At 40.5% G+C, this 26,923-nt stretch overlaps 2 protein-coding genes and 2 pseudogenes across 3 annotated transcripts in view; 1 reads left to right on the top strand and 3 right to left on the bottom strand.

Annotated features, from left to right (window-relative positions):
• Positions 1-5,136: 5,136 nt before the first annotated feature.
• On the bottom strand, positions 5,137-7,124 carry LOC147334492 (general transcription factor II-I repeat domain-containing protein 2 pseudogene; annotated as a pseudogene).
• Positions 7,125-8,130: 1,006 nt separating this feature from the next.
• Positions 8,131-9,189, bottom strand: LOC147334491 (uncharacterized; annotated as a pseudogene). The gene is made up of 4 exons (XR_015128585.1): positions 8,971-9,189; positions 8,766-8,837; positions 8,398-8,509; positions 8,131-8,264 (listed from the first exon to the last, which is right to left on the bottom strand). The product of XR_015128585.1 is annotated as an uncharacterized LOC147334491 (transcript).
• A 7,111-nt stretch (positions 9,190-16,300) lies between these two features.
• LOC147334490 (programmed cell death 1 ligand 1-like) lies at positions 16,301-23,053 on the bottom strand. Its single transcript, XM_086287345.1, has 3 exons — positions 22,915-23,053; positions 17,967-18,332; positions 16,301-17,728 (listed from the first exon to the last, which is right to left on the bottom strand). The coding sequence occupies exons 1-3, from the start codon at positions 22,976-22,978 to the stop codon at positions 17,598-17,600; spliced, it is 561 nt and encodes a 186-aa protein (XP_086143471.1). The 5' UTR covers positions 22,979-23,053; the 3' UTR covers positions 16,301-17,597.
• A 3,056-nt stretch (positions 23,054-26,109) lies between these two features.
• LOC147334489 (uncharacterized) overlaps positions 26,110-26,923 on the top strand; it is a 1,492-nt gene continuing 678 nt past the window's right edge. The window contains exons 1-2 of the mRNA XM_086287344.1: positions 26,110-26,169; positions 26,249-26,494. Of these exons, the coding sequence (XP_086143470.1) occupies positions 26,148-26,169; positions 26,249-26,494 (268 nt within the window). The 5' untranslated portion in view covers positions 26,110-26,147. The remainder of the gene's footprint in view (positions 26,170-26,248; positions 26,495-26,923) is intronic.

Raw genomic sequence — 26,923 nt, 5'->3', positions numbered from 1 at the left:
TGTGTCCATATTTGTGACCAAGTTCTGCCAATGACATGCCTTCATCTCCACCCTTTGACAGAATGATTTGAACAATAATCCCCCACCCCACCACACCCACCCCATTCTGTATCATCTCCACCCTTTGCTGAAACCAGAGGAGGGAAGTTTTTGAACTATATGAACATGCAGATTGTCTCATGCCCTTGTTTGCTTGATGTCATGACACTACTTCTTATCATGCTGTAAGTTTAAATAGTTTATTTTGTCCATATATAAAAAAATTATATATGGACATTATTATATATAATATTATATATTATATACATTATAAATCTTATGCCTGGTCGGTGTATATGTATAAACTCTTTCCCAAGAAACCTGAATTCAAAGGTTTCAGAGCGACATCTGTTTGTATTAAAGCGCCCTCTGGTGGAACTCATTTGCCTGACCTACAAACTTTAAATCAGGAAGTCCCTCATATATTAATCAGTTTCTGCAGCTCTGAGAAAGTTTTACAAATATAAATCTTATATAAATATAAAAAAGGGTAACACTACCTGGGTCTAGGTGGAGTTTCCCCCTCCAGGGGCAAGGGTACCTAGACCCGGGGCTTAGAATACGCTTGGGGAGTGTGATCGTGTGTACAGCGTCTCTTTATGTCTGTCTCCACGTTGGTTGAGTGTGGAGTAAGTGCATATGAGAGCATGAGGGTGGGAATGGATGTTTGTATCTGTGTGTGCCTGTATGTCTGTGTCTATATGTCAGGTTGGGTGTCAGACGCCACCTCTCTGGGGACATCTCAGGCCCTCCAAGGTTTGGAGGCCTATCTCACCCCACCACTTCCCCTGCCAGTGGCGGACTCCCTCAGACATCGGTGCGTTGGTGGTTCTTTGTTTCCGGGGGTGAGCATCCAGGTACACACCGGCTCACTCCTTGGCGGCCGCTTATCGGGGCCTGGAGCCTGGGGCTCGCTCAGGCCACTTCGGAGGTGGGGTGCCCTCGGCCTCTCGGCCTGGGGCTCGGTCACTCAGGCACAGCTGGCTGCCAGCGGAGCTCACGGGCGCGTCATTGCAACCCCCCCTGGCTTCTGCTCCGCGGCTGCTGAGTGAGCCCTCATCTGGGACTCTCCTCAGCTCTTACTGGGACAGTGGCGCGGCTGCCCCTCTGTTGGTCTTTCTTGGTCTCTTGTGTTCTGGGGGCCTCTGGATGTCTGGAGTTTTGATCTCCTCCACACCTGCTTCATGCCCTGGAGGACGGGGCTGTGGCCCCCCCACACCCTCTAGCAGATCATTACATGAAGGAACCTTTTAAAAAAACAAGCACGTCCATGCTCACAGGTGTACACACGGGTGATCACACCCACAAACTACACCCTTTTTGGCTCCTACCTCAAAGCACACTGTGTTCTGTTGATCTTATGTGCTGCACAATAATGTTTAACATTTAGTATTTACTGTCATATTCCCATATATCATTGTGATGTTGTTTATCCCTTGTTAAATGCTTGTTTTCTTTTTTCTTTCTCAACAGGTGATCCAGGTTATTGATATTTGTATTTTTGTCTGCTTATTTTGTTGGTTTTTGTTTTTTTCCCCTCTTTCTTTCTCCCTTTTCTTTTCCCCAGTCAAGTCTGTCCCGTATTTAGCAAGTGAAAATAGAATAAAATAAACAATAAAAGGTGAATTCAATAGACCATTACGGCAAGGTTGGGATGGTCCATTTGGTAAAGTAAATCCGCTGGGCATCTTTCTTTGCCTTTAGACAACAATTCTGATGGCAAAAGAGCCAAACGGGACAGGCAAAAAAAAAAACCAAGAAAACAAACAAATATAAATCCTCCATGGATTAGAAATTCATAATTCTGAGTCTGATATTTGGAGGTGTTCTTTAACGGTCAATCAGTCTATGAATGAAGTTTTTACTTGTTTTTGAAGCACCCCCCAAATGAATCAAAGCACCCCCAAAGATTTCTTACTTTTTTTTGACAATATTTGCTGTTTGTGTGACACACTACTAAAAATATAAAAAGCATACAGTACTGTATTTGTTTGAGACACCATTTTAACAACAAAAGTATAGATAACCCCCCCTCCCAAAATGGTTTGTTCCAGCTCGCCTCTCCCCTGCTCTGGCTCTAGCGCTCTTGCTGCCAGAGCGATGGTGGCTGAGACACAGCGGAGAGGAGGTGTAAGTGCCTGGCTTAAAACAGGACATATTAGCTGCATTTAACCTTCAGTTACTCTTTATATAGTTGGTAGGAGTCAGACCATGTTTCTTTTTAGGTGAAAAACATTACACCAGGTAACCTGCAGTGTTGAAAACGTGTTTTCCGACGATGTTTGCTACCCTACAATCCGTCCTGCTCTGTAGTAAAATCAGCGACATATCGTTAGCTTCATAGCATAAGTGCCTAAGTCATTGACTTAGTCAAATGACTTAGGCAATTATGCTATGAAGCTAACGATATGACCGTCCTGTTGCTCCCATTGAAATGTATACAGCCTATTTAAAATCTAAAACTTTAAATTGTTGGCAGCCTACTGTTGTTGCCACTGTCCTGTTTGAAATGGATACTAACTAGCTAACTGACTGGATGCCTATTAACCTTATAACTCCTGTTGTGTGCGTGTGTGTGTGTGTGTGTGTGTGTGTGTGTGTGTGTGTGTGTGTGTGTGTGTGTGTGTGTGTACAGAGAGACAGCCAGGTTCATAATGGATATAAGGAAGTTTTTTTCAAAAAAGGAGCCACATTCAGGTAAAAGTGTAAAATCAAATGATCCGTCAAACAAGAGTAATGTTGGATCAGTGTTTCAATATTTATATTTTTAATTAGATATACATACGGTTTGGTTATTTGCCTTTTGGTTGAAAGTACACTGAGAGGGGACTTTTGTTAGCGATCTTAATAGAATTTTCTTCATATTAATGTAATTTTTCATCTAATTGAATACAATCTATTTGTGTATGATTGTCAGTCCAAAGAGGGAGAGAGGAAAGAGAGGAGAGAAAGTACAAGGTCAGGAAGAACCAGGTAAGAAAACAGACAGGGAACAGTGACGGGCACAACAGAAACTGTTAAACTGACAAAGAAAAAAAACTGATTTTACTCACACAATCTGGAAGTTGTGTTCTCCCTATATTAAAGCTGCTATACAGAATCTGCAAAACAAACTGGGTTGAAACATTTTGACCCTCTTTAACAACATTCCAACATGACATTATCATTGATTGGGGAGATTAAAATTAAAATTAATGATATATTTTTATGTGGTTCAGCCACAACTCTACTAAAACAGCCAGTAATAGGTAGGCCAACTTTTGGACCGTTCAGTTATCTGTATGACTGCTGCAGTACGTACACCACATTTTCACACTATCAGAAAGTGCCAAACAGCCCTGGTGGAGTGAGCAGCTGTAAAGAGAAGCAGATGCTCGGTTTATATTCTAAAAATGTTTTAAGCTTGTTTCAAAGATTCTGTACTGCAGCTTTAAATGTTTTTAAAAAGCACACATACACTTAACTTATCAGTGTTTCTCAAACTTTTTACGGTGTGTACCACCCAATGGCTGCGTCCCAATTCAGGGTCTGCACGCTTGAAGTACGCACACTACGCGTACTACGTACGGTGCGTACTATAAGTACGAGAAGTGCGGAAGTGAGAGGCTTGTGAAATGGGACGGTATACGCTTCGTTGCGCTGTTCAGGTTGCCTAGCAACCATGATACTAACCGCGAGACACGTTACATACAGCTTTGTTTGACAGAAATGAAGGAGAAAAATGTTCTGTTGGTCATTCATTTTTGTCATGACATCACTTTGATTAGTTGAGTATCTGAGGCTGAGACCACGGGACTGTAAAACATGATTGTTGGGCTTCATTTCTGTGCTGAACAGTCATTTAAGATTAGTTAGTAAATAACAATTAGTTAATGTTGTTCATGAGACTAAAGTCATCTCACTGTGGTAATGTAAATATAATATGGCCAATATTATAATATGGCCAATATTATAGTATTGTCAGATTATTATGATATATATATATATATATATATATATATATATATATATATATATATATATATATATATCACTGACTTTCAGCTTGTTGTGTTTGTGGATATATGACTGACTTTAATTATTAAACATTCGCACATAAATAAGTGGCGTCATATTCAGTACTTTTGACAGTTCACTCTTCGGCCGCTCCATCTTATTAGGGAAATCCACATACATAAATGTAAATTTCAAAACTCAACCCCATCATTTAATTTGTTTTTGATTGAAATTGAATATTACTTAAACTCTCTTAAATTAACTTCCAATAAAAAAGGTTTATCATTGATTGAAATTCATTCAGAAATGTTTAACGAATGAGCTGTCACAACTTTCAAGTACAAAGTTGTTATGAAGTCTGTCACATTCCCCCCTTTTTTTCTTTTCTATCCTTTATTTATTTATCCTTCTTATTTCATTGTACTGTATATTGTTACTCTTGTTTGCCTTGTATGTCTACTGTACAAACTGAACTGGAATGACTGACTGTTCGCTTTATAAGTTCAATAAAGTTTGAAAAAAAAAAACCTCTTCGGCCGCTCCCTTCTGCCGTATTTTGCGGCAAAATTATCCACACCCACCGGCGCGCTATGAATTGTGGGATATATGGGACCACGAAGCGTGCACCGGACCACGCTTGATATTTGGGGAAATCGACAGCGCATTTGGAGTATGCATTTGAAGTACACTTCGAATTGGGACAGCCGTCGTCGCGTGGCGGTGACGTAACCGCACTTAAAATGCGTACTTCAAGCGTGTAGACCCTGAATTGGGACACTGCCACCGACTGTATAAAACAGGGGTGTCAAACTCAAATATAAAGTGGGCCAAAATTCAAAACTGGAACAAAGTCGCGGGCTAACATTAATATTTATTGAAAAAAATCTTCCTCCAGATATAACAAGGAACTTTTTCTTACAGACTCAAATAAGTTTTGCTGAAAAACTGAATATGGAATAAGCAACGCTTAATACTGAACGATATATAACTTATATAAACATATATAACTTAATATTGCACACATGCAAAATTAAAATTCCAATTAAATAACATATCACTGGAATGCATTTCTTAAATAAAAATTGTATTTGCAGCCTTCTGATTTAAATTTTAGCAGTAAACTTTTTCCCCAGGCTAATAATAAATGTAAAAATAAAATAACAATAATAAACCAATAAAAATATCATTAAACGTGAAACCATTCAAGCCCATGTCTGGGAGTAGCAAGACAAATTGCACAAAGAAAATGGTAATTATAGCTCAGTTTGCTACACACTGATCTACTCTGATGCGTCCAAGCCAGATACCTGGCATCTCTTCTTGGATGCTAGTTCCTCAATGTCTGGGCTCAGGCTCTGAGCTGAGGAAATCCTCAGGATCGAGTGAAGGTGTTCATCGGTCAGACGTCTCCTGTGAGATGTTTTGGCCATCTTCATTGAGGAGAATAGTTGCTCACATAGGTAAGTGCTGCCGAACATGGAGAGCATCTGAGCAGCGTGGGTGCGGAGCCCAGGCATTGTGTCAGGGATGAAATGTGGAAATTGTGAAGCGCCCACAGCATCATACTTTGATTTCAGCGTGTCACTACACTGGAGTTCAATCAGCTCCATTTGGAGGTTTGTTGGTGCTTTTACCACGTCAACTGCAAAAGGATTACTGAGCAGTTCAAATCGACATTTCTGGGCGTCAAAGTCGGCAAACCACCGGGTAAACTCAGTACTGAGTACACAGAGTTTTTCAGCAAACTGTACACATGGGAACACAGCAGTAGAGATTTGCATGTTCATCGTTTGGCAGCAGGGAAAATGGCCCAGGTTTCCTTGTAGCATCTGATTCTGCCACAGGCACAATTTCATTTTAAAAGCCCTCACTGCAGCGTACATATCTGTGATGATACGCCCCCGTCCCTGAAGCTGCAGGTTCAGCGCATCGAGATGGCTCGTGATATCACACATAAAGGCCAGCTCACACAGAAACTCTTGCTCCCTGAGCTCAGCTGTGTCTTGCCCTTTGCTTTCCAGAAACTGAAATATTTCCTCGCGTAGCTCGAAACATCTGTTCAGTACTTTCCCTCGGCTTAACCACCTCACCTCCGTGTGATACGGCACGTCTCCGTATTCCGAACCACACTCCTCAAGAAAAGATTTGAATTGGCGGTGATTCAGACCTTTGGCTCTTATAAAGTTAATTACTCGTGTTACTGCGGTCATAACATGTTCCATCTTTAGGGCTTTGCCACAAAGTGATTCTTGATGTATGATGCAGTGATAAACAGTCAGCTCACCTGCACAGTTCTCCGCTCGCATCTTCTCCCGTACCCTGCCCACCAGTCCGCTCCTTTGACCACACATCGCTGGTGCACCATCTGTCGTTAACCCCACAAGTTTTTCCCATGGCAACTTCATTTCAGTTAGACATTTGGAAACCTCTTCAAATATTTCCTTCCCTGTGGTTGTGCCACGCATTGATTTTAATCCTAAAAGTTCTTCCGTAACACAGAGTTGAGTCCACACCACGGATGAAGACTGAAAGCTGGGCAGTATCAGAGGTGTCTCTGCTCTCATCCACAGTGAGGGAGAATGCAACGAAACTGTTTCCCTTCTCCATCAGCTGGTTATTTAGATTGTTGGCAAGTTCACGTGTGATCAGCTACTCTGTTTCTGCTCAGGCTAACATTTGAAAATGCTTGCTTTTTCTCTGGGCACACAACGTCGCAAACTTTCATCATACAACTTTTCACAAACTCTCCCTCACTGAAGGGCCGGGCTGATTTTGCGATCTCTGCTGCCACAACAAAACTAGCCTTTACAGCAGCCTCACTTTGTGATATGGCTTTTTTTGAACATAGTCTGTTGTGAAACAAAACTTCTTTTCATCTCTTCTGCTTTCCGGCGCCTTTGAGTCATGTCCAGGTCCTTGTACTTCTCTTGGTGTTTCGTTTCATAGTGTGGTCTAATGTTGTACTCCTTGGTTAAAGCCACATGAGCTCCACATACAAGACAAACAGGTCTGTTTTTTACATAGGTAAACAGATATTCTGTCTCCCACATGTCCAGAAAGCTCCTGTTTTCGTTCTTTCTTTTCGCCATTTTGGGAGAGGTAGCGCGGCAGTATTCGCGCGGTTGCTATGACTACAGTCAACAGAGGAGAGGGCGTTAATGGGTCCTGTCCTGACTGACGCGCCAAAATGCCAACAGAGCATTCTGGGATTTGTAGTATTAGCAGTACATGCACTGTATAAGACCGGCAGGCCAGCTCTAATAGTAATTTGGTATGGCCTCGCGGGCCAAATGTAATTAGGCTGCAGGCCAAATTTGGCCCACGGGCCAGAGTTTGACACCTATGTTCTAAGTGGATCTGTGCAGTGTAGCCGTCAAAGAAGACAGAGATGGTAGAGTATGAGAGCGACACCTTGGCAGTGACTCCAGTTCGGTCTTTAGAGAGCTCCACATTGTGAACCAGCTGAGGCAAACTATTGAGGGTCAGGATTGAGTTGTCCAGCTGGATAACAAGCAAAGTGTAGAAAATAGTAAGTGAAACATCTGAAACACACAACCGGTTGATTTCGCAGCAACTATCATTAGACTGCACTGACTAAACTGTGGGTGGAGGTAGCTTACCCGAACTGTCCCACCTTGTTCCAGATGAATTTTAATGCTGGGCCTGTCCAGAACCAGTGTCACACTGTCGAAAAAAGGTCACGTCTTTACGTCGACGTTCCCGGAAGTTCCCCAGAACATGGAAGTCTGGTACTGATGGAGTCAAGACCAGAGAGTATGAACACCAATCCTCAACAGAGTTAACCTGGCCATGGAAGTCAATGACAGTGGGGCCAGTCACAGTGCATGTGGAGTACAACATGCAGCTGGTAGAAAGAAAGGAAACAAACAAGAATGAAAAAAATATCACGAGGTGCTGCTGAACGCCAAACCAGTGGGGAAGAGACATTTTATACATATTCATTAATTGAATACAATTAAATTTTCTTTATATAGCACCAAATCACAAACACAGACTCAGGCAGGAGTATCCCTCTGTGGGGACCAGTAAGAAAGTGATCACAGACGTTTCTTTGAAATACAAATACAGATATATTTACATGCCGTTGCCTTCACAACGGTCCAGAGGGCCACAGCCAGAAATCTGCAGTGCAGCAGTGTCAGAACAGGTGAGACTAGAGCAGGTTTCCAGATCTGAGCTCAGCACTGCACCGTATTCATGCAAACCACCTGAAATGAGGGTTTAGTTTAGTTTAAAAACTCAAAGATCGCTGACTAGTTTAATAACAACTGACAGAAACATCATGGTAACATTGAAATACAGAACACATGGGTCAAGTTTTGAAGCCTGAGATTCACCAACCATCATATCTGCATCCACTGATGTCAAAGAATCTTTGATACTGACGATTGCTGGGACCGAACAAAACAGCCATTATATCAGTTGTGATACCACCAACCTGAGCCTCAAATGCCTAGACAGCAATAAACACAAACAATGTTACAATCACAGAGTAAAGACAACTGATTTCAGACAGAAGAATGGATAAAAATCTACTTGTGAAATAAACATGTCTGAATGATCCTTACTGATATGGAAACTGTCTGTCTACTACAGATTTTTTTTGAATGTGTGTGTGTTTGGGGTTTTTCTGTTGATGTTCTTGTTGTTTTTTGTTTTTGTCAATATCTTAACATATTATTTATTATCTGTCACATGCAGAGACTCACCACTGAACCAAATGCCAATATTTCCACAATCAAAACAGTTTGTGTCCCAAAATTAACTGGAACCAAACCATACTGTAAAGTAAACAGAGAAGATTCAGACACTATTAGGAATTCTGAAAGTGTTCACCAATGTTTAATATGATAAAAAAAAATCATGTCAAATTTTATTTTTTGTTCTTACACAGTTAATTTAGTCTAAAACAACTCACATTTTCCCATTGAGCTCCATGATAAACAACACATAGCATTCCATCCTGTTCTGAATGGTTGCTACATTGTCATAAATCAGCTTTTGGATTTCAGCCTTGGGTTCATTTATCCAAAACTCAATGCTGTCTGAGTCCGGTGCAGTCCCCACAAGACAGTCACCTCCAGTTCCAGGGTTAAAAAAGTTGTCGAAGCAGAATGCAATGTTTTCACTCATGAAGGCGACCTGTTAGAAGTCAAAGACACAACTAATCAGTGATACTACGTCTTTTCTACAAACCCACTAGTTGCCTCCTCTAGCTCAGCATGACGCACAGCTCTTGTCAGGTCCTGGCATCGTACTTAATTAGGGGAGGCATGATTAGATGATGAAGACAGTGTGTGAATGTGTGTGTGAATGGGTGAATGACTGAATGTAGTGTAAAGCGCTTTGGGGTCCTATGGATTAGAAAAGCGCTATACAAATGCAGGCCATTTACCATTTATTTAAGACTTGCTGTGCTGGTCAGCCTCTCCAGTAATCACACCCTGAACCCACTGCTCCACCCCTCCGGTCCAGCCCAGCTACAACCTACACCCTGCCATACTAGCAAACATGGTTATCTCTCTGATAACGGCAAAAACTGCAGCATAGATGGACGGATGTTGATGTGCCTTCGCTGTACCATAGATCCAGTCAGACCCAGAGGATCAATCTTAATATATTGATTCCACTGTTACAAAGATGAAAACATTTTTTATATATTTAATTGAAAGCCAAATTGGCTGCTTAATATTAAGATAGAAAGAAATAAAATATAGAAAGACAAGCATAAAATACATATTTAACACTTAAACCCCCGCGAGCCATCATTTTAGGGATTCCTACCTATAAAACCCGGAGAGCAGTCAAATGGTGGAAGTGGAAGCTAAATTGGCTAGTCATTCATATGTATATTAGGCTGTTAAGTAGGAATTCTGGAGGGAGGGGAGTGGGGGTGGGGGAGTGGAGTGTTTCAGTTTGCCATCTTGGGGAGAAATCAACACACATGGGTGTATGTCCTTTGTTGCTGACATTTATTGATAAAAACAGTACAAAAAACCAACCATTTGTACACATATTTACAAATAATTCAACATTGTCAGCAATCACTCACAATCCTGGCACTGCCATGGTACCTGTAGTCTGCATTTACCACATGTGTATCTTTTGCAGTGAACACATCGCACAGTGGCCTGATTTTTCTTGCATTTGTGTTTGACCTGACACGTGGCTCTTTTTCCAGGGCTAGGTGTGGAGGGTTCTGCCCGAAGCAACTGATCTTTTCTTGCCTTCTTCGCAGCTACATGAGAGTGAGCCAACTCTGTTGCAAGCGCCACCAGGAAGTCCACCCGTCTTTCCTTCGTCCCGGTGCATGCTTGATACAGCACATGTGCATTCAGTGCTGCCATGTCAATCATGTTATAAAACACGGCGACTGGCCAGCGCCGTGTTCCTTTGCGGACAGTGTACTCCCGAACCATCTGGTCCATCACATCCACGCCACACTTTGTTTTGTTGTAAAGGGTGACAGTGTTTGGCTTCCTTTTGGTGGTGTTATCAGTCTGAACCACGCTGTGCATGCTGCTAAGAATATAGACTGTCTTCTTCCGTTTGGCCGCATAAAATATAGAAAGACAAGCATAAAATACATATTTAACCCATTAATAATCATCTACACGAACGATGCATGGGGTTTCTCTCACAGGCATCACATCAAAACGGCCGCCTCAATGAGATAAGAAAGAGTCAAGAGTTTAGGTCTCCTTCATGAGGTTTAATTTTTTCTTCACATTTGAGCTCCTTTTTCTGTGAGAAGTTTTTGTTTCATTATTTTCTCATTCATAAAAGAATTCTTGAACAAAAATGTCCTCCTGCTAGAAAATCTCAGGAGGTATATCGAGGCGATACTCATCAGCACAGGTGGGGATGACAGAATTGTTTAAAACATAAAAACATCAGGATACTCACATAGATTTGCTCGTACTTCTGTCCATAATAAGTGATTGGACATGAGCTGATGTCCAACACTGAAGAACCAGTGATTATCTGCCAAGCTCCTGAAGATATGGAGGCACATGAGTGCTGTGAGCTTTAGTCTTAGTTGTTTGGACAAACAGGGAGTGCAGCAGGTTCAAACAGTAACATCATGAGTGGATAAAACAGTGTTTGTTACTAAAGAATCAACATCATGAATTTACAGTTTATACTATAAGTTAGCAAACCTTAAAAACAAAGATGCACAATATTTGTTAGGTTATTAAAGCGTCATTCCCTTTAACACTTTAAATCTTTCTGCTCTTTTTTGCTCAGGGTGTTTGTGCTATGTTTATGTTGCTTCCACTAAAGTAGGGGTGTCCAACTCCAGGCCTCAAGGGCCAGTGACCTGCAGGTTTTAGATATCACCCTGGGTCAACACACCTGATTAGTTCATTACCAGGCCTCTGGAGAACTTCAAGATATGTTGAGGAAGGCCGGTGTCCTGCTAAAACAAGCAGGACACCGGCCCCCGAGGAGTGGAATTGGATACCCCTGCACTAAAGTGATGGGAGGAAACACTTAAAATGGCTTCCAGGTGTGTGTTTACCTGACACTCCAATCAGAACAGACAGGACAAACAGGAGGTGGAGCATCTTAAAGGAGGCCAATCAGCTGACAGAGACCTGAAAGCCACACAGTTGCGACATTTCTGAATGGACAGAAAATTAGTGAAAAATACATTGTGAAAATCTTGTACACCAACTCACTCCCTCTAAAAGTCTTGCTCCATGACCTCGACAAACTCAAACTTCTGTTTTTTAGCAACCACTGGTGCTGCACTCTGCTTAGTCTGTGGGTAACTGTGGGCTGCCTTCAGACTCATACAGGCTACTAGAGGACTTTTTCATCTTGATGACCACTTTTACCTTTGGTGCTTAGCATCTTTTTCAGGGAGCTGCTACTGTGACATCAACAGCCTTACAGCCTTACAGCTCCATGCAGAACCTGTATGTGACAGATATGACCAGGAGCTGTGCAGAGTTGGGACTGAAAATGCTCTGATTTTGACATTTACAGAGAGCTTCACTGGAAATCAAGTTAAGTGTTCACAAAAATATGGTTATTTCACAAGTTAGTCCAGGATGAAAGTGGTGGTGCTGGCAGCATGTGACCAATCACAGACATGGAAATGTCTCTAATGCCTGAACCTCTTCCAGGAATAAAAACATAATATTCCAGAGAACTGATTGGTCAGTAGGCAGTGATTTCATCACACCTTTTAATCTCTAATCTGTAATTTAGTACAAGATTACATCTTTGCCATTGTGCTTTAGCTCTCGTAAGTCATGAACTGCCTTTGGTACAACATCCCAGGTGATCATTGTTGTTTACTGTAGGTAACGTGGGGGAAAATAGCGACAGACACAGAGTTTGTGTGTTAATACTGAGGCTGTTAAACAAACAGAAATGGATTTAAGTTGTTGTTCGAACATCTTGCTGCTCCTGTACTCATCTGTCAAATCTGATTCTTCACATAGACATTTGACAGATTTAATCTCCAAACTAGAAGTTTATTTTTATAATCCAACACCAAGGTTTGAAACCTTCACCCTCAGAGAATAAAGACAAGCAGAAATATGTCCTTTTTTTAAAATACGCACACTAATGAATATCATAACTGAAATACAGTGCTACAGATCCCCATGTGGAAATCAGCCTATTTATAATTATTTATCATCCTTCGTGTTATGTGTTTATTAGTCTTCCTTTGTCTCTCAGAGCTCTGAATTGTGGATGTATCCACTGAGCGGTGCTGCTGTTTGGTCCAAAAGCTAAAATGAGAGTAGAGGTGTGCAGCGTGTCCAGCTTCTCTTACCTTCTGCAGCTCTGATGGAGGATGAGGAGGAAGGAGGAGGTAGCAGATGGGCAGATTCATCTGTTGGTGTCTCTGTATGAGACAAACTGCTGCTCTCTCTGTCTCTCTCTCTTTATTTGCATCCTTCAGGCGGTCCACACCCCAGAGGAGAGAAGAGGTGGAGTCCACAGTGGAGCTACCCGATGTGAAGTGCTCGCTACTGATTCAGCACTGTGTGGGTCAGCACCACAGAGGAACAATGAACTGTGTGAAGAAAAAAAAATCAATAACAATGACACATCTGAAATCACTGTTTCTAATTTAAAGCAGTGAAAAGCAAAAAGTGAAAAAAGTACAAAAAAATGTTGATTTTAGAAAAAATACAGAAAGAAACAGAACATGTGATCAGACAGACTGCGACAGGCCTACTCTCATACTCTCAGATATTTCATAAACTCTGTCCTACGTCAACTTTCCAGATAAGAAACAAATATCTCTGCACTATCAAGAAACAGCTGGGCTGTCCTTGGCCCTACAACCAGCACATCCAGGCAGAGCTTATTGTACCTACAAAGGCTCCACGGAGACTAAAGTTTATTTAGGTGTTACCAGAAAAATGGGTTAACCCCCCACCAACAAAAACAGTGGATTATTATTCCAGTAATCCATTTGTTGGTAATAAATACAGTCTAAATGGAAAATGAATCTAAACTTTTACCTTTGGAAAATATATGCAAGAAATCTCTTAAATCTATTCATCTGAAACAGGGTCACTTTCAATTCTGCAATCATCAATACCTGAAGGTTTCTCCAGTAAAACTATGGTAGAAAGAACTACAATGAAACATCACCATGAAATAAGTCAAAACCCATCAAACTCTGTTTCGATTGGAGTTTGTTCCCATTGCAAAAACACACATTACATGTTAATGTTAGCATTCGAGGATAGTATTACGAGCAACTTTAGGAAATTCACAGACACAGAGTTTGTAGAAGGCAACATCGCATTCAGCGCATGTTGAATTGAATATGAATTTTCATTGTTTATTTAATTTGATAGAACAACAAGAATCCTGCATGACTTCAGAAATCATGTTTCCACTAAGTATTTACATCGTAATGCAAATGAAAAACACATAGCAAAAAATGGTTATCATTAACAGATGAAAGGCTTTAGTTATTACTGGTATTAAACATGAGATATTTAGTTAGAAAATTGTAGGATTTTCATTTGTAACTTAGGTTTCAACCTCAGTTTTTACGTCACTCCACGCTTTTTTGTTTTTGTTCTTTTTTCAGTCGTTTTTGTTATCTTCATAAAGGGTCTTCTTCTGTTTCTTCCTTCTTTGCCTTTTGCCTGTTCCTGGTCTGGATGACTGTATTTCTTACGCTACCAGCTTTTGTGTGTAACAGCTGCTAGCTTAAAGATAACTATTTTAATTTTTGGATTTTACTCTGCGGCCAAGCATCCTTCACTTGGTTGGCTATTGTCATCACTTGAGCCCTTAAAATGTAAATCAGCTCTGAGATGCTTCTTTTAGAATAATCTGAACAGAGGAAAACTACAAGGATATTCATATTACAGATTTAAAAGGGAACTCTGGAGTAGAGTGGGTTTGAGAGTATCTCAGGGTCTTGTTCATTAGTGAGCGGAGAGTGGATCAAGAGACTAACTGATGGTTTGGTGTGGTGTCTGCAGTGATGCTGAACAGTTGGATCAGGATGAAAGAGGAGGAAGGGGAAAAGCTTGAAAAGCTTTCTATAGTCAGTTTATCCATTATTTGAATATCATATGATGCATTTGAGTACACAGTGTATTTGCACATTATCATATTTGTGTTATATGTGTGGTATCTTGTTACTTTGACAAAAATATTGTGTTGGAATCAGTATACGTCACTGTGGGGGTTTGTATAAAGCAGTGAAAGCCTGGCGTAAACATAACGTTAAAGAACATTTTCTAAAAAGCAGAAAAGCAACTCGAGTTGTTGTATCTATGTCATAAACACATCTACATACTTATGCATATAGATATAATAACAAACAGCAGCACACAATCAGCGTGAACCCCATGTACCTTCATAATTATATTGAATACTGTACCTTAAGGACCTGACAATATTAAAGAGAAAACCCCAACAATTAGATGAAGCCCCTATCAGCAAGCACTTGCAAAAGTGATGTGAAAACACATAGTGAATGAAAGGGGCTGAGTGATGAAGAAATGCTCAGTGCATTATGGGAATCCCCCAGCACCCTGGGCCTAGTGCAGTGTAACTAAGGGAGGAATCCTAACTACACACGTTATCAAAAAGGAAAGTTTTAAGCCTAATCTTAACAGTGGATGCCTGTCTCCCAAATCCAAACGGTCTCCCTTTCGATTGTTAATTATCATAGGAACCCAATATCATAGCAAAGTGTATATTAGACATGTTTCAGTACTACATACAGAAATTTCAGTACTAGCAGGGGGAGATAATATATTTAAAGACAAGAAGTTGCTAGTGAGCATGTAAGGGATGAAGTACATGCCAGGATAGCCAAATAATAGTGATTTACACTAGTTGATCTTAAAAGTAATAAATAAACCAAGTATTTTTTCAGGATGACTCTAATTATATTGCGCAAATGGAAGAAAACAGTCCTACATATTTGTTTAATATGTCCATTGAAGGACATATCCTGGTCAAAAATGACACCAAGGTTCCTCACAGTGTGACTGGAGGCCAAGGTAATGCCATCCAGATTGAAAATCTGATTACATAGATTTTCAATCTGGGGCAATAATTTCAGTTTATCTGAGATTAGAAGCAGAAAATTTGAGGCCATCCAGGTCTTTATGTCTTTAACCTCCTAGGACCCTGCGTCCACATATGTGGACATCACATTTTGGGTTATTTACACCAAAATACTCAATTTTGCTCTGCAAGGGCCTGATATCCACTTACAAGGACATTATACTGCTACTGTTCTATCGAAATGTTAAATGAATATCCTCATATGTGGCTCTCATGTTTCTTAGAAACAAAGATTAGGTTTAAAAAAATCTAGTAATTCTTTGTTTTTACATTCATCAGGTCCCAATCAGCCCAAATATCAAAGAGAAATTAAAAATGCTGTGGAAGAGTTCGGGTCTTAGGAGGTTAAGACATTCCTGCAGCTTACTGAATGAGCGTGGTCACATGAAAGAGGTGGTGCTGGCAGCATCTGACCAATCACAGACATGGAAATGTTTACTGGCAGTGTCTTTGATACAAGAATTAAAAAATTGTCTGTGATTCAGTGCTTTTGCCCTAATGACGTTGACTTTTTCTTCATTACTATATCAACAATATAGTCATGTTTTAGCAGTGACCTACAGAAAACTTCCTGCTGTACAATACAATGCAAAAATACCCATTTTATTTCTCTTACATGCAGTGTTATCTAAATAAATTCAATTACACACAAAACGTTCTCTTTGTGAGGTTTTAATTTGCCATTGAAAAAAGGAGCAACCAGCAGTACAGAGTATGGCAGCAGTATGCATGGCATTTGACAAAGAAGGATAACAGGCATAGTTATCTTTCTGCCAAGGTCACAGAGTACAGTCAGAATGTTGCATGCAAACGATAGGTTGTACAGTTGAGTATGTCTTGTATTGTAAGATTATATGAACACAGAACATTAATATGGAGCCTGAAGCACTAAATTCTTTTAACTGTCATCATGTTGCTGGTTTGCATATCAGTAATATACAAGCTGGCTCATTTAATACTTTCTTTGTCTGCATGCGGAATCATCCAGGTAGGGAAATCCCAAAAAGTTAATTCTGTTCATCTGGACGTAGCGTTTTAGGTGGCAGAGACGTTTTGTCACTCATCCAAGTGACGTATTCAGTCTGCAAGACTTCTCCAAGACTGAAGATGTGTGCAGTGTTATAGCAATCTGAAATAAATTTACACACAAACAGGTTCACTTTGTGTTTCTCTCACTGAAAACGCTACGTCGAGATGAAGAAAATAAACTTTTTGAGACTTCCTTTGTTGTCAATCAAGGTGATGCTCTTTCTCTTACGCTGTTTGCAATATGTTTAAACAATTTAGGTAATACGTTGTATGACACACTCCAGTGTTTTGTTGTATGCCAGTGATATTCCCCTCCGAGTACAGGAGTTATCTGCAAAGCAAGGTGAATTTGCTTTGCAAGTTATTCTTGTTAAAGATCAGTTAATGTTAGCCGTGAAAAATGATGTTATTACCTGAACGGCATTCTCTGTGTCTTAACAATTACAGGAAAGTTACTCAACAGTTTTCAGTAGCTGTTGAAAGATATATTTTTAAGTAAAAAGCCAGAATTCACACTAAAATCAGAATCAGAATACTTTATTGACCCCTAGGGGAAATTATTTGAAGCCAATCAAAACAAAAGTCCCATTCAACTACTATCTGTGAAACCTCCCTGTGATAATCAAACTTTATAACACCTCTTATCACATCTGTAACATTTTCTCTGAAATTAAATTTATAAAGACATCAGATGTATTTAGCTGTACCATTGGCCTTCGAGTTTAACAGATTTTAAAAAAGAAAATAAAAACTATCAGCTTCTGAGTATTGAGAGTGCCACTTGGAGAATGTTCTTTAACATTTGCAGCTTGGTCTGTTATTCGACACAGTAACATGAAGGATTATAACAACACACTTACAGTTCAGCTGTGAAGAGATTTTAGGTATCTCTTAAATAATCATCTCAGGGCTATCACAGTGAGGTTTCTCCAAGCCCCCTGCCTCTACTTTTCGCATTTTGTTTTGAAAAAAAAAAAAAACCCAACCCCAAGTGTAATAACAGCAGCAACACCAAAAACTATAACAAAACTGACAATGACAATCCATCCATCCTCTGTGTCTCCTCCTGGCGGGCCTGCAGGTGAGAAACAGGTGTGAGGTGTCAGCTGTCAGGTAGGTGATGAGTGAAGAACAGAACAGAATCCATTTCCTCTTCAAACTGCTGTCAGACATTATCTACTGCACTCTGATCACATCACTCAGACCAGCTGCTTTCTACAAAGTCTCATCAACAACATCTTTAGAAACAAACATCAACAACCAGGAAGCAGCTTCACCTCTGATCACACACACACTCAATTCTGCTCACTCACCTGGAGGATCAACATGAAGGTAGATGATACTGATGGGATCGGTCTCCAGATGAGCTCTCCTCTTGCGATTTGTTCCTGTCGCAACGCGACACTCGTATGTTCCAGTGTCATTAATGTTCACATCGGTCAGAATCAAAGACACGTCTCCATCCTTCATCTGTTTGTCCTGCAGATCCACCCTGTCTATAAAGTATGGATGCTGCTTGCCTCTATCGGAATGACCATCCAGGATCAAAAACACATACTCATCCTGCAGGTCAGCTCTGCTCCATTCTACTACTGTGATCAGCTTCTTGTTTGGAGCTCGACACTGCAGAGTGACGTTCTGCCCGACGGTTGCTGTGGTGGCTGTGAGGTTCACGTGGACTGAAGGAACGAGAAAGTTACAGTTAACAGAGAGGATGGATTCACGGCTTTGATGATATGAAAGGAGAAGTAAAAATGAGTCAAAGACACATGAAGGGGAAGACAAATGTGCATTTTCTTTTCAGGAAGGGGGCGAGTTACATTACTGCTTCATTAGACATTCAAACATAGGTCACTTATAAGTCAATGTTCCTTACAACTTTGTTCAAGCATTACGTTTGATGTACTGTTGCGTTAGCATAGATCAAAAGTGAGATTTTTCCAGTACATTCAATCACACGTAATCCCTGAGGTGAGCGTTTTCTCTCTTGGTCGCCTGTGTTTTTGTTGTTATTGTTGTTGTTTGTTGTTGTTGCCTTAAAAAAAGGGAATCTTTTGAAAAGTTTTACTATTTTGAAGTGACTTGTGAAAGTAACTAATAGAGACATGTTACTGTCTTTTGTTCCAAATGTTATAGTTTTTTACACAATCCTGTGCAATAATATACACATATGATTATAACCCTAGTTTTATTATCAAAGGTAATGCAAAGATATGCAGATGGATTAAGGACTGATCACTGGAACAAGCCGCTGCAGTTCTACAAGGTCGAGAGCTCTGCAGCAGGATGAGCTTGCAACTCGATGAGCTTGCTGGACTTTTTCTTATGTTTGCAATGATGTGATCATTGCAAACATGCACACACACACAACACGGAGGAATCACCACCCGGAAGACCGTTCCACTATGGGCTCAAATTGTGGTCATAAATATTTTGTATTTGTAAATCAGAATGTGTAGTTGTGAACTGAGTTTTGTAACCTTGTAAACCAAAATATCTGAAAACTTTTATCTTTGTGCATCTATAAATGAGAATTTGTGTGTTTGCAAAAAAAATATTTATACAAGTTATAAATAGTTTTTGTTTAGGTCTGGTTACAGATACAAAGCAAAAAACTATGTGCAAAACTGTGCTCAAGTTTCCTGGATGTGTGTGAGTTGTTTTGTTTTTTTTTTGGTCCTATTTTGGCCCGTTTGGTACTTTAGTGATCAGAATTATTGTCTGAAGGCCAATACAGCTTTGCCGTATAGTAATTACAGACAAGACAGACGGGACTGGAGGATAGGAAAGAGAAAAAGAAATAAAGAAAGGGAGGGAGGAAGAGAAAAACAGAGCGGACAAGGGACAGTATGAGAAGTAATACTGTAAAAACGCTGGATCACCTGTTGAAAGAAAAAAATGAAAATGAAAACAAGCATCAAAGAGCAACACAATATGGGGACCACAGCAACAACCTAGATAATTAACAGTAAATAGTAAATATTGACAGTTGTTTTGCAGCATGCAAGACCGACAGCGCACAATGTGCTTTGAGGTAGCAGCCAAGGAATATATAGTTTGTATCTGTGATCACCCATGTGTACACCGTTGTGTACACCCTTGTGTGTGAGTGCACTTCTATTCAAAAGGTTTCTCCATGTAACGATCTGATAGAGGGTATAGGGAGCAATAGCCCATAGTCATGGGGGAGTTCCAGGTCCCAGACATCCAGAGGTCCCCAGTGCATCAGAACCCAAAGAGGACCATTGGAGGGGTAACCTTTCCTCCCAGAAAGACCTGAGGACAGCCCCAGGAGTAGGGTAACCCAGCAGCCATGGTGCAGAAGTCACAGGGGACTGCAATGATGTGCCCGTGGGCTCCGCCGGCAGCCAGCCGCGTCAGAGCAGACCAGGACCCAGCAGCCCGAGGTCTGAGGGGTCCCCCACCTCCTGGAATGGGCCCAAGTCAGCCACGGGCGCCAGGCCCCGCCAAACAGCTACTTGGAGTGTGCCGGTACATGAGCGCCCAGCCCCGGATACCAAGAACCACCAACTCACTAACGTTTGGGGCCGTCACTGAGGAACACTCAGCCACCTGCAGGGAGTGAGGTGAGGGGAGATGTTCCCAGAGAGGTGGAGTCTCTGACCCAACCTGACATATAAACACAGACAAACAGGCACACACAGACACAAAGATGCATTCCCACCCTCATGCACACATATACAAATACTCACACACTCGTCCAACATGGAGACAAACAGAAATAGACACTACGCACACACTCCCCAAACATCCTCTATACCCCAGGACCAGGTACCCTTGCCCCCAGAGGGACAATCCACCTTTAGACCCAGATGTTTACCTGCTGTGTGAGTTTCAGCTTCCAAGTACAAATTTTGATCCAATTTTTTTTCCTTTCAGCTAATTGGTCAATGCCATGTCAATCACAAATTTTACAATCCAATCAGAGAACAGATAGATATGGCTGTCGTAGTGGCGCAGTACTGAGCTTCAGGTCGTGAAAGGGTAATACATTTTGAAGCTGGAGAACGGTGACAGCGCTCTATCTAAATATCCCATAATCTAAGCTCGGTCCCTTAACTTTGGGTAGCTGTTAAAAGGATAAAGTTGCCGTATACCAGAAACACTGACATGAGACACGGACCTTCAAAGTAAAACAGGAAACACACTGACTGAACTCTAGACATGTAAACTTAACAGCAACTGGGGAGACAGAACATAAGAACCTGAAACATGGTACAAAAACGTCACAGTAGACATAACATGGAACACAGGGAAGCCATATTACAGAGCCAAAGAACTAAACCTATGATAACCATAACTGAGACCTAGGGAAACAAGAAACAGTACAACAAAGGACTCAAAACATAATCCATAATATAAAAACACAAGATCTCTTCAAAATAAAATAGGAAACATAATGAGACGCAGACATGACAACCAGAACTTGACAACGTAAGACACAGACATGAAACACATGAAGAGCAGGGGAGACTTAACATGGGTTGGAAACACAAGGGGGAACTAATAAGCAAATGAACATAGGAGGCCTAATGAGCTTAAACATACTATAAACATCAAAATGAACTAAAACTCAAAACACTGGGTCATAAGACCCAGGATTGTGACAGAGGGCACAAACACATTGCTCTTATTGTAGCTTTCCTTTAATGACTTCCATTGAAATTCAGAGTTTACACTGAATTTCTATTATTAACTGTAGAGCTGTACATTGCTTATATAGGAAGGCTGCTAAGACCTTATAACAGCAGTTAGCCTCTCTGACCACCTAATCCTGTAAAGTTAATTTAATCTGTGGTTTGTTTTAATTGACTCCTGACAACTCCTATGTATAGGTTAAGTTTAACACCAGCCAGGGAGGAAGGGAGACCATGACAATGGACAGGAGACACAGACAATATATACACCACAGGGAATCAGGGCAGAGAGGAAACACCTGGGAAACACGGCTGCACATAATTTAACTGACGAGCCAGGGAAAGCAAAACTGAACAAGATGCACACAGGACAAGAGACTGTCAGAATAAAACGGGAAACAAGAGAAACTCACATCGAGACGCAGACTGACTAAATACAGGGAACAGAGGGAGAAGACAGAGACAAGGATGAGAGGGCACGGGACAGAGAGAGTGAGAGAAATCACACCGAGACACGATTGGGAGAACAGGCGAAGAAACATTGAGAGACAAACTTCACAGTGAGGCACAGAAAACTAACAAAGGAGATACTGGAGAAGACACACAGAAACAAGACTAAGACAAACTGGACATGGAAGGAACCAACACTCAGTGAACTAAGAACAAGAGCAAACAAATTCAAAACACGGGGTCAAAACCCAGGATGATGGTATTACCATCGGCCAAGCTGAGAGAAAGTAATGTAGAGGATTTCAATGTAGAGAGCTGGTTTAATGACTTTCTGAATTTGTTATCAGTGGAACAGACCTTTGCAGTTCTATTACAAACAGAGACACACAAAGACACTGGGACACAGAGAGAATGAGACCAGCTCCAAGTGGACATTTCTTACAGATGTCCTGATGACAGAATCCCCAGAGAGCATAGAAGCTGCTCGTTTCAGATTACAAGCATTCAGCATAATGAGAAGTGTACACGCTCAGCAAACTTGCACAGGCTGCATTGCATAATGGATTGTTTCTGGGTGCTGTGAGACTCATCAGCTCTACAGTACAAAACCTTCCTTCAAACTAGACATTACTGTATTGCAAACACTACCCTAAATGCCATTGCTATTTAAAATCTGTGAAATTTGCCACTTTTTAGATTAGTTTTATTATCTTATTTCTTTCATCTGCTTACTGTTTTATTTCACTGGTATTATTATCTTGATAGATATCTTATCTATTATCTTTCACTCTTTCATTATCTTTCCACCATCTAAATACAACCAGCACACAGGGCTGTTTTTCTTCTCAACACATTTTACATGTGGAAATGACAATAAAGCATCTTTCATCTTTAACCTGTGTGTTACAACCCGAAGAGGAGTTTGACAGAGAAATAGCTGACACACTTAACTCACGTCAATATTCTGATTCCCTTAAAAGGAAAAACAAACACAATTTTCATTGACTCTATCACAGCACTGACAGTAACACAGACTGCAGCTCGCCTCTGACAGTGAATCAGTCCTCCTGACACACTGAGCTGGACACACAGTTAAGAAAATGATGGGTGGAATATATGTGCCAAGTCAAGTAGTAACAGAATAAACACTCACCAGATTGCGATACCTCTGCAATACTGTAAAATAATACGATTAGGGCTCCCACTGTTCCAGACATTTTTCCTTATCATCAGGGACAAAAATGTCTCTTGGACACTTTCACTTTCATTTTGATGACGCACAGAATTTAAACGAGTCCTTGAGAGTACTCTAATTTAGCCTCCTTTCTCTCTTCTGTGTCCACCTGCTGTGGCTTCTCAACTTTCACATTTCAGTACAGCTCATGAATCACACACTGCTTTCCGCTGTATAAGCTGCCTCTATATGTTAAAAGCATCTTTATCAGTATTGGAAATACTGGCCCCGTATTTACTTGGTGTCAAATCTATATCGGGATTTGAAGTATGGCACAGCACTAGTGTGTAAATCTGGTTTTAACAGCTTATCAATGAAGTGTTTCAAAATGTAGTTTTAAAATTCAAATATGTGCACATTTTTATTTAATTTTTTTAATGGAAAGTTATGGCCACACATCCTATCATATCAAATTAATAAGACCCATCCAAACAAAGAACATAGAAACATATTTATTAAGTGACATTAAGTCATTCTTAGCAGATAAATCTCATATTTACTGAGAATCTATTCATTCAAGTAAGTAAAACCAGTTTTACAAATCAAGCATTTTTCTTTTAATTACATTTTTGGTATATATATTTTTTTTAATTTAAGCAATATATAGTGGACCTAAATCTGCACATTAATATCATTTCATTTTAAAGCTGTTTTTTCCTAGAATTCAACACAACTTCTAAATATTAATTTGATATTTTTGCCACCATCTAAATACAGTTTATATTTTGCAAATTACCAATTAATACATTAGTTCAATGCAAGAGATCCAGATTTCTTTCTAACATGTGTCAGCATTGACGACCGCCCAGAGTCGTCTTCACATGACAGCATCAGATTAAACATGAAGTCAACTTTGTGGGTCATCACTCAAAAGTTACCGAAAGAATGTTTTGGTCAGTTGATACAGTTTATGCTGAGAAATGTTTTGCACTCATATTAACTGTGAAGCATTACAAACAGTTTAGTCACAATTAAGAAGAGTTTAAAAAGTATTGTTTGTGCTGTATCGTAATCAGGTAGGTTATGAGTAAAAAACAGAATTTCTACAAAGTCTAATCAACAACATCTTTTGAAGCAAGCTGTTGTCTTCTTTCTCACACTAAATGCTACAAACATGGTTTTACATTTAAACATACTACAATAGTGTCTCCATGTGGTCACTTGCATAACTACAGTTCTGTAAAGCTCTCCTGCTTTACTCCTGCCTGCTCCCAATAGACACCAGTAATATGCCCATGCTGGGTGTGCTGTCATGCCTGTGCATGGACAAAAATTGACAGAAGGCCAAGGAAGTTCAGGTCTCCTGTTTTTTGTTTTTTTTCTGGGGAGTTATGTGCCTTTTATTGCTTGAATGATTCATAGGTCAGTGGTTTAACAAACAACAAATGTTCCTCTGAAAATAGTCAGCTACAAAGAGTGAAAAAGTAGCCAATGTTCAAAGAAAACTTCTTTGGACATTGGTTAATAGTCTTCCAGAAAGCCTGGAACAGATGCTGCCACAAATTGTCGACTGTCTGATTCTCTTGAGTACCACTTTAAAATGTCTTTAGCCTCTGCAGCTTGATGCTTGTCTGTCATTCAACACAAAAGCATAAAGAAATTCAGCACAAGACTCACAGTTCAGCTGTCTCGTAAACTTCTCCCCAGAGCTGTCAGAGTGGTTCAGTCCCCTGCACCCTGAGTTTGGGGTTTGACAAGAAAAATAGCAGCAACAACACCAAAGATAAAACAGTACAAAAACATTCCCTTTGTTGACCTCTCCAACTTCTGTGTGTTCTCCTGGACTTGCAGGTGTGAAACGGCTGTGAGGCAAACAGTCTCCAACAGCATGAGTAGAAAGTCCTAGTGGATGATGCAGGAGACTCCTGAATAGTTTATACCACCAGCTTGGGACACCCCAGGGCAAGGAACCATTCCCACTCATATAAATATATATAAAATTGTTTTTTCTTGCTGTTGGGATCTTGAAGGAATTCACACACAGATCAAATTATAAAGAGGAATCCTGTTTCTCTGGATATGATGTCGCTTCCAGCAGAGGCAAAAACCCAATGACAGTGCAGTCAGAGTTATTTAGCTTCACTTCACTCTCCTAAGTCCAGTTTCAGTTTAACTTTAGCTCACGTTTCAGAATTACTTTAAAAAAAATCAAAAAACTAATTTAAGAAAATAATACAAAAGATATAAAACTGACAGAACAAAAGTTTAATGAAGCTGTTAAATGATGTAATTTAATATTTGTGTTACAATGATACATCCAGAGGAGTGTGAACATTAGATCAGAAGTACTAAGAAAAAAGTGCTTGGGTGAATGAGACAATTGTGCAAAGTACTTTGAGGACTCAGGTAAAGTAGTGCTGTATAAGAACCAGTCCATTCACCATGCTTTATGTGCATGAGCACTTTTAAGAAAAAAAGTGTTGCCTGGTAGCCACTACAGAGAAAAGCACACGGACCCTCTGACACATACAGAAAGAGGAAGTAGGACTATTTTAATTTCTGTCAAACTGCTGCTGATCTCATTTCAGCCAGCTGCAGGATGGAGGGAACATCTGTACAGATGCTGCTGGGTGAGTCCGACCTGCTGGATCTGTGTTGGTGTCTGAATTCTGAGAGATGATCACAGTTATTAAAGTTCATTTCTCTTTTAGTTTTGCTCTCACTGCTGGGCTGCACAGCAAACCAAGGTCAGTCAGCATCTTTTATCAAATGTTATATTTTTGAAATCCTGAAGACTGTAAGTAATAATTATAAGTAACTTCTTTCTTAAGGAGTGATGACTAAGGAGGATGTAGAAAGCATTTCATTTGTAGATGATCATGCAGTTCTTACAGACATCTTGCTGGTCTAGTTTTCATTAACAAGTAGAGGAAAAGAATATGACTAAATATTTTATTTAAGCCCTCACAGCTCGTCTGACTGTGAATCCCAGCAGCTCTCAAATCTTTGAAGGAGACTTTGTGTCTCTGAGCTGTGAAGAAGATGACAGCTCTGCTGTATGGACTCTGAGGAGAAACACAAGCAAAGAAACCAGGACCCAATGTGGAGTTAAATGGGGGAAATCTACTGGGAATTCCTGCAAAATCAGCTATATCTTTCCATGGCACACTGGCGTTTACTGGTGTGAGTCCAGAGAGGGTCCCATCAGTAACATGGTTAACCTGACAGTCACTGGTAAGCTGAGTGTGTGGAGTTAGTGTTGATGAAGCTGTGTGTAAATGGATGAAATGCTGTAGTTTGTCTCTGTGTTGAGGTGGATCAGTGATCCTGCAGAGTCCTGTCCTCCCTGTGATGGAGGGAGATGACGTCACTCTGCTCTGTAAAACAAAGACCACTCCCTCCAACCTCCCAGCTGCTTTCTATAAAGATGGCTCCCTCATCAGGAAGCAGCCTACAGGTCACATGACCATCCAGCATGTTTCCAGGTCTGATGAAGGCCTCTACAAGTGTGACATCAGCGGTCATGGAGAGTCTCCATCCAGCTGGATCACTGTCACAGGTGAGCAGCTTCACTCCTTTTTTTAACCAATAATTGCCCTATTCCACTAGCACCTACTCAGTTCTGCTCGACTTGCTCAACTCGAATTTTAGGGTTTTAGTTTCTGGTACCCTGTGGTTTTTTTAGTACCTGCTTGGCTGGGGTTCCAAGTGACCTGAGTCACATGCAGTCTGTGAGGTCAACAGACTGCATGCCACCTGAGTCTGCAAGAATCCATTGACCGAGCAGCAGGTATATGATCACCCATTTTTTAGTATTGTGTCTGTGTTGCATACAAATGTCATCATAGCCTTGTTGCTGTATCGATATCACACACATTAGGTGATACTCAGTTGTAATGGAAAATGATGGCAGCTGAGTAGAGAAGAGTTGAGTGAGGATGAGTAGGTACTAGTGGAAAAGAAGCTATAATAACCTGAACAGGTCAGA

The sequence above is a fragment of the Aulonocara sp. 'chitande type north' Nkhata Bay genome, linkage group LG3 (genome assembly GCF_057382095.1).
Source record: "Aulonocara sp. 'chitande type north' Nkhata Bay isolate Kocher_YH1m ecotype deep benthic linkage group LG3, A_spYH_male_GT1.1, whole genome shotgun sequence".
Lineage (NCBI taxonomy): Eukaryota > Metazoa > Chordata > Actinopteri > Cichliformes > Cichlidae > Aulonocara > Aulonocara sp. 'chitande type north' Nkhata Bay.
This window is presented reverse-complemented; position numbering and strand designations above follow the sequence as displayed.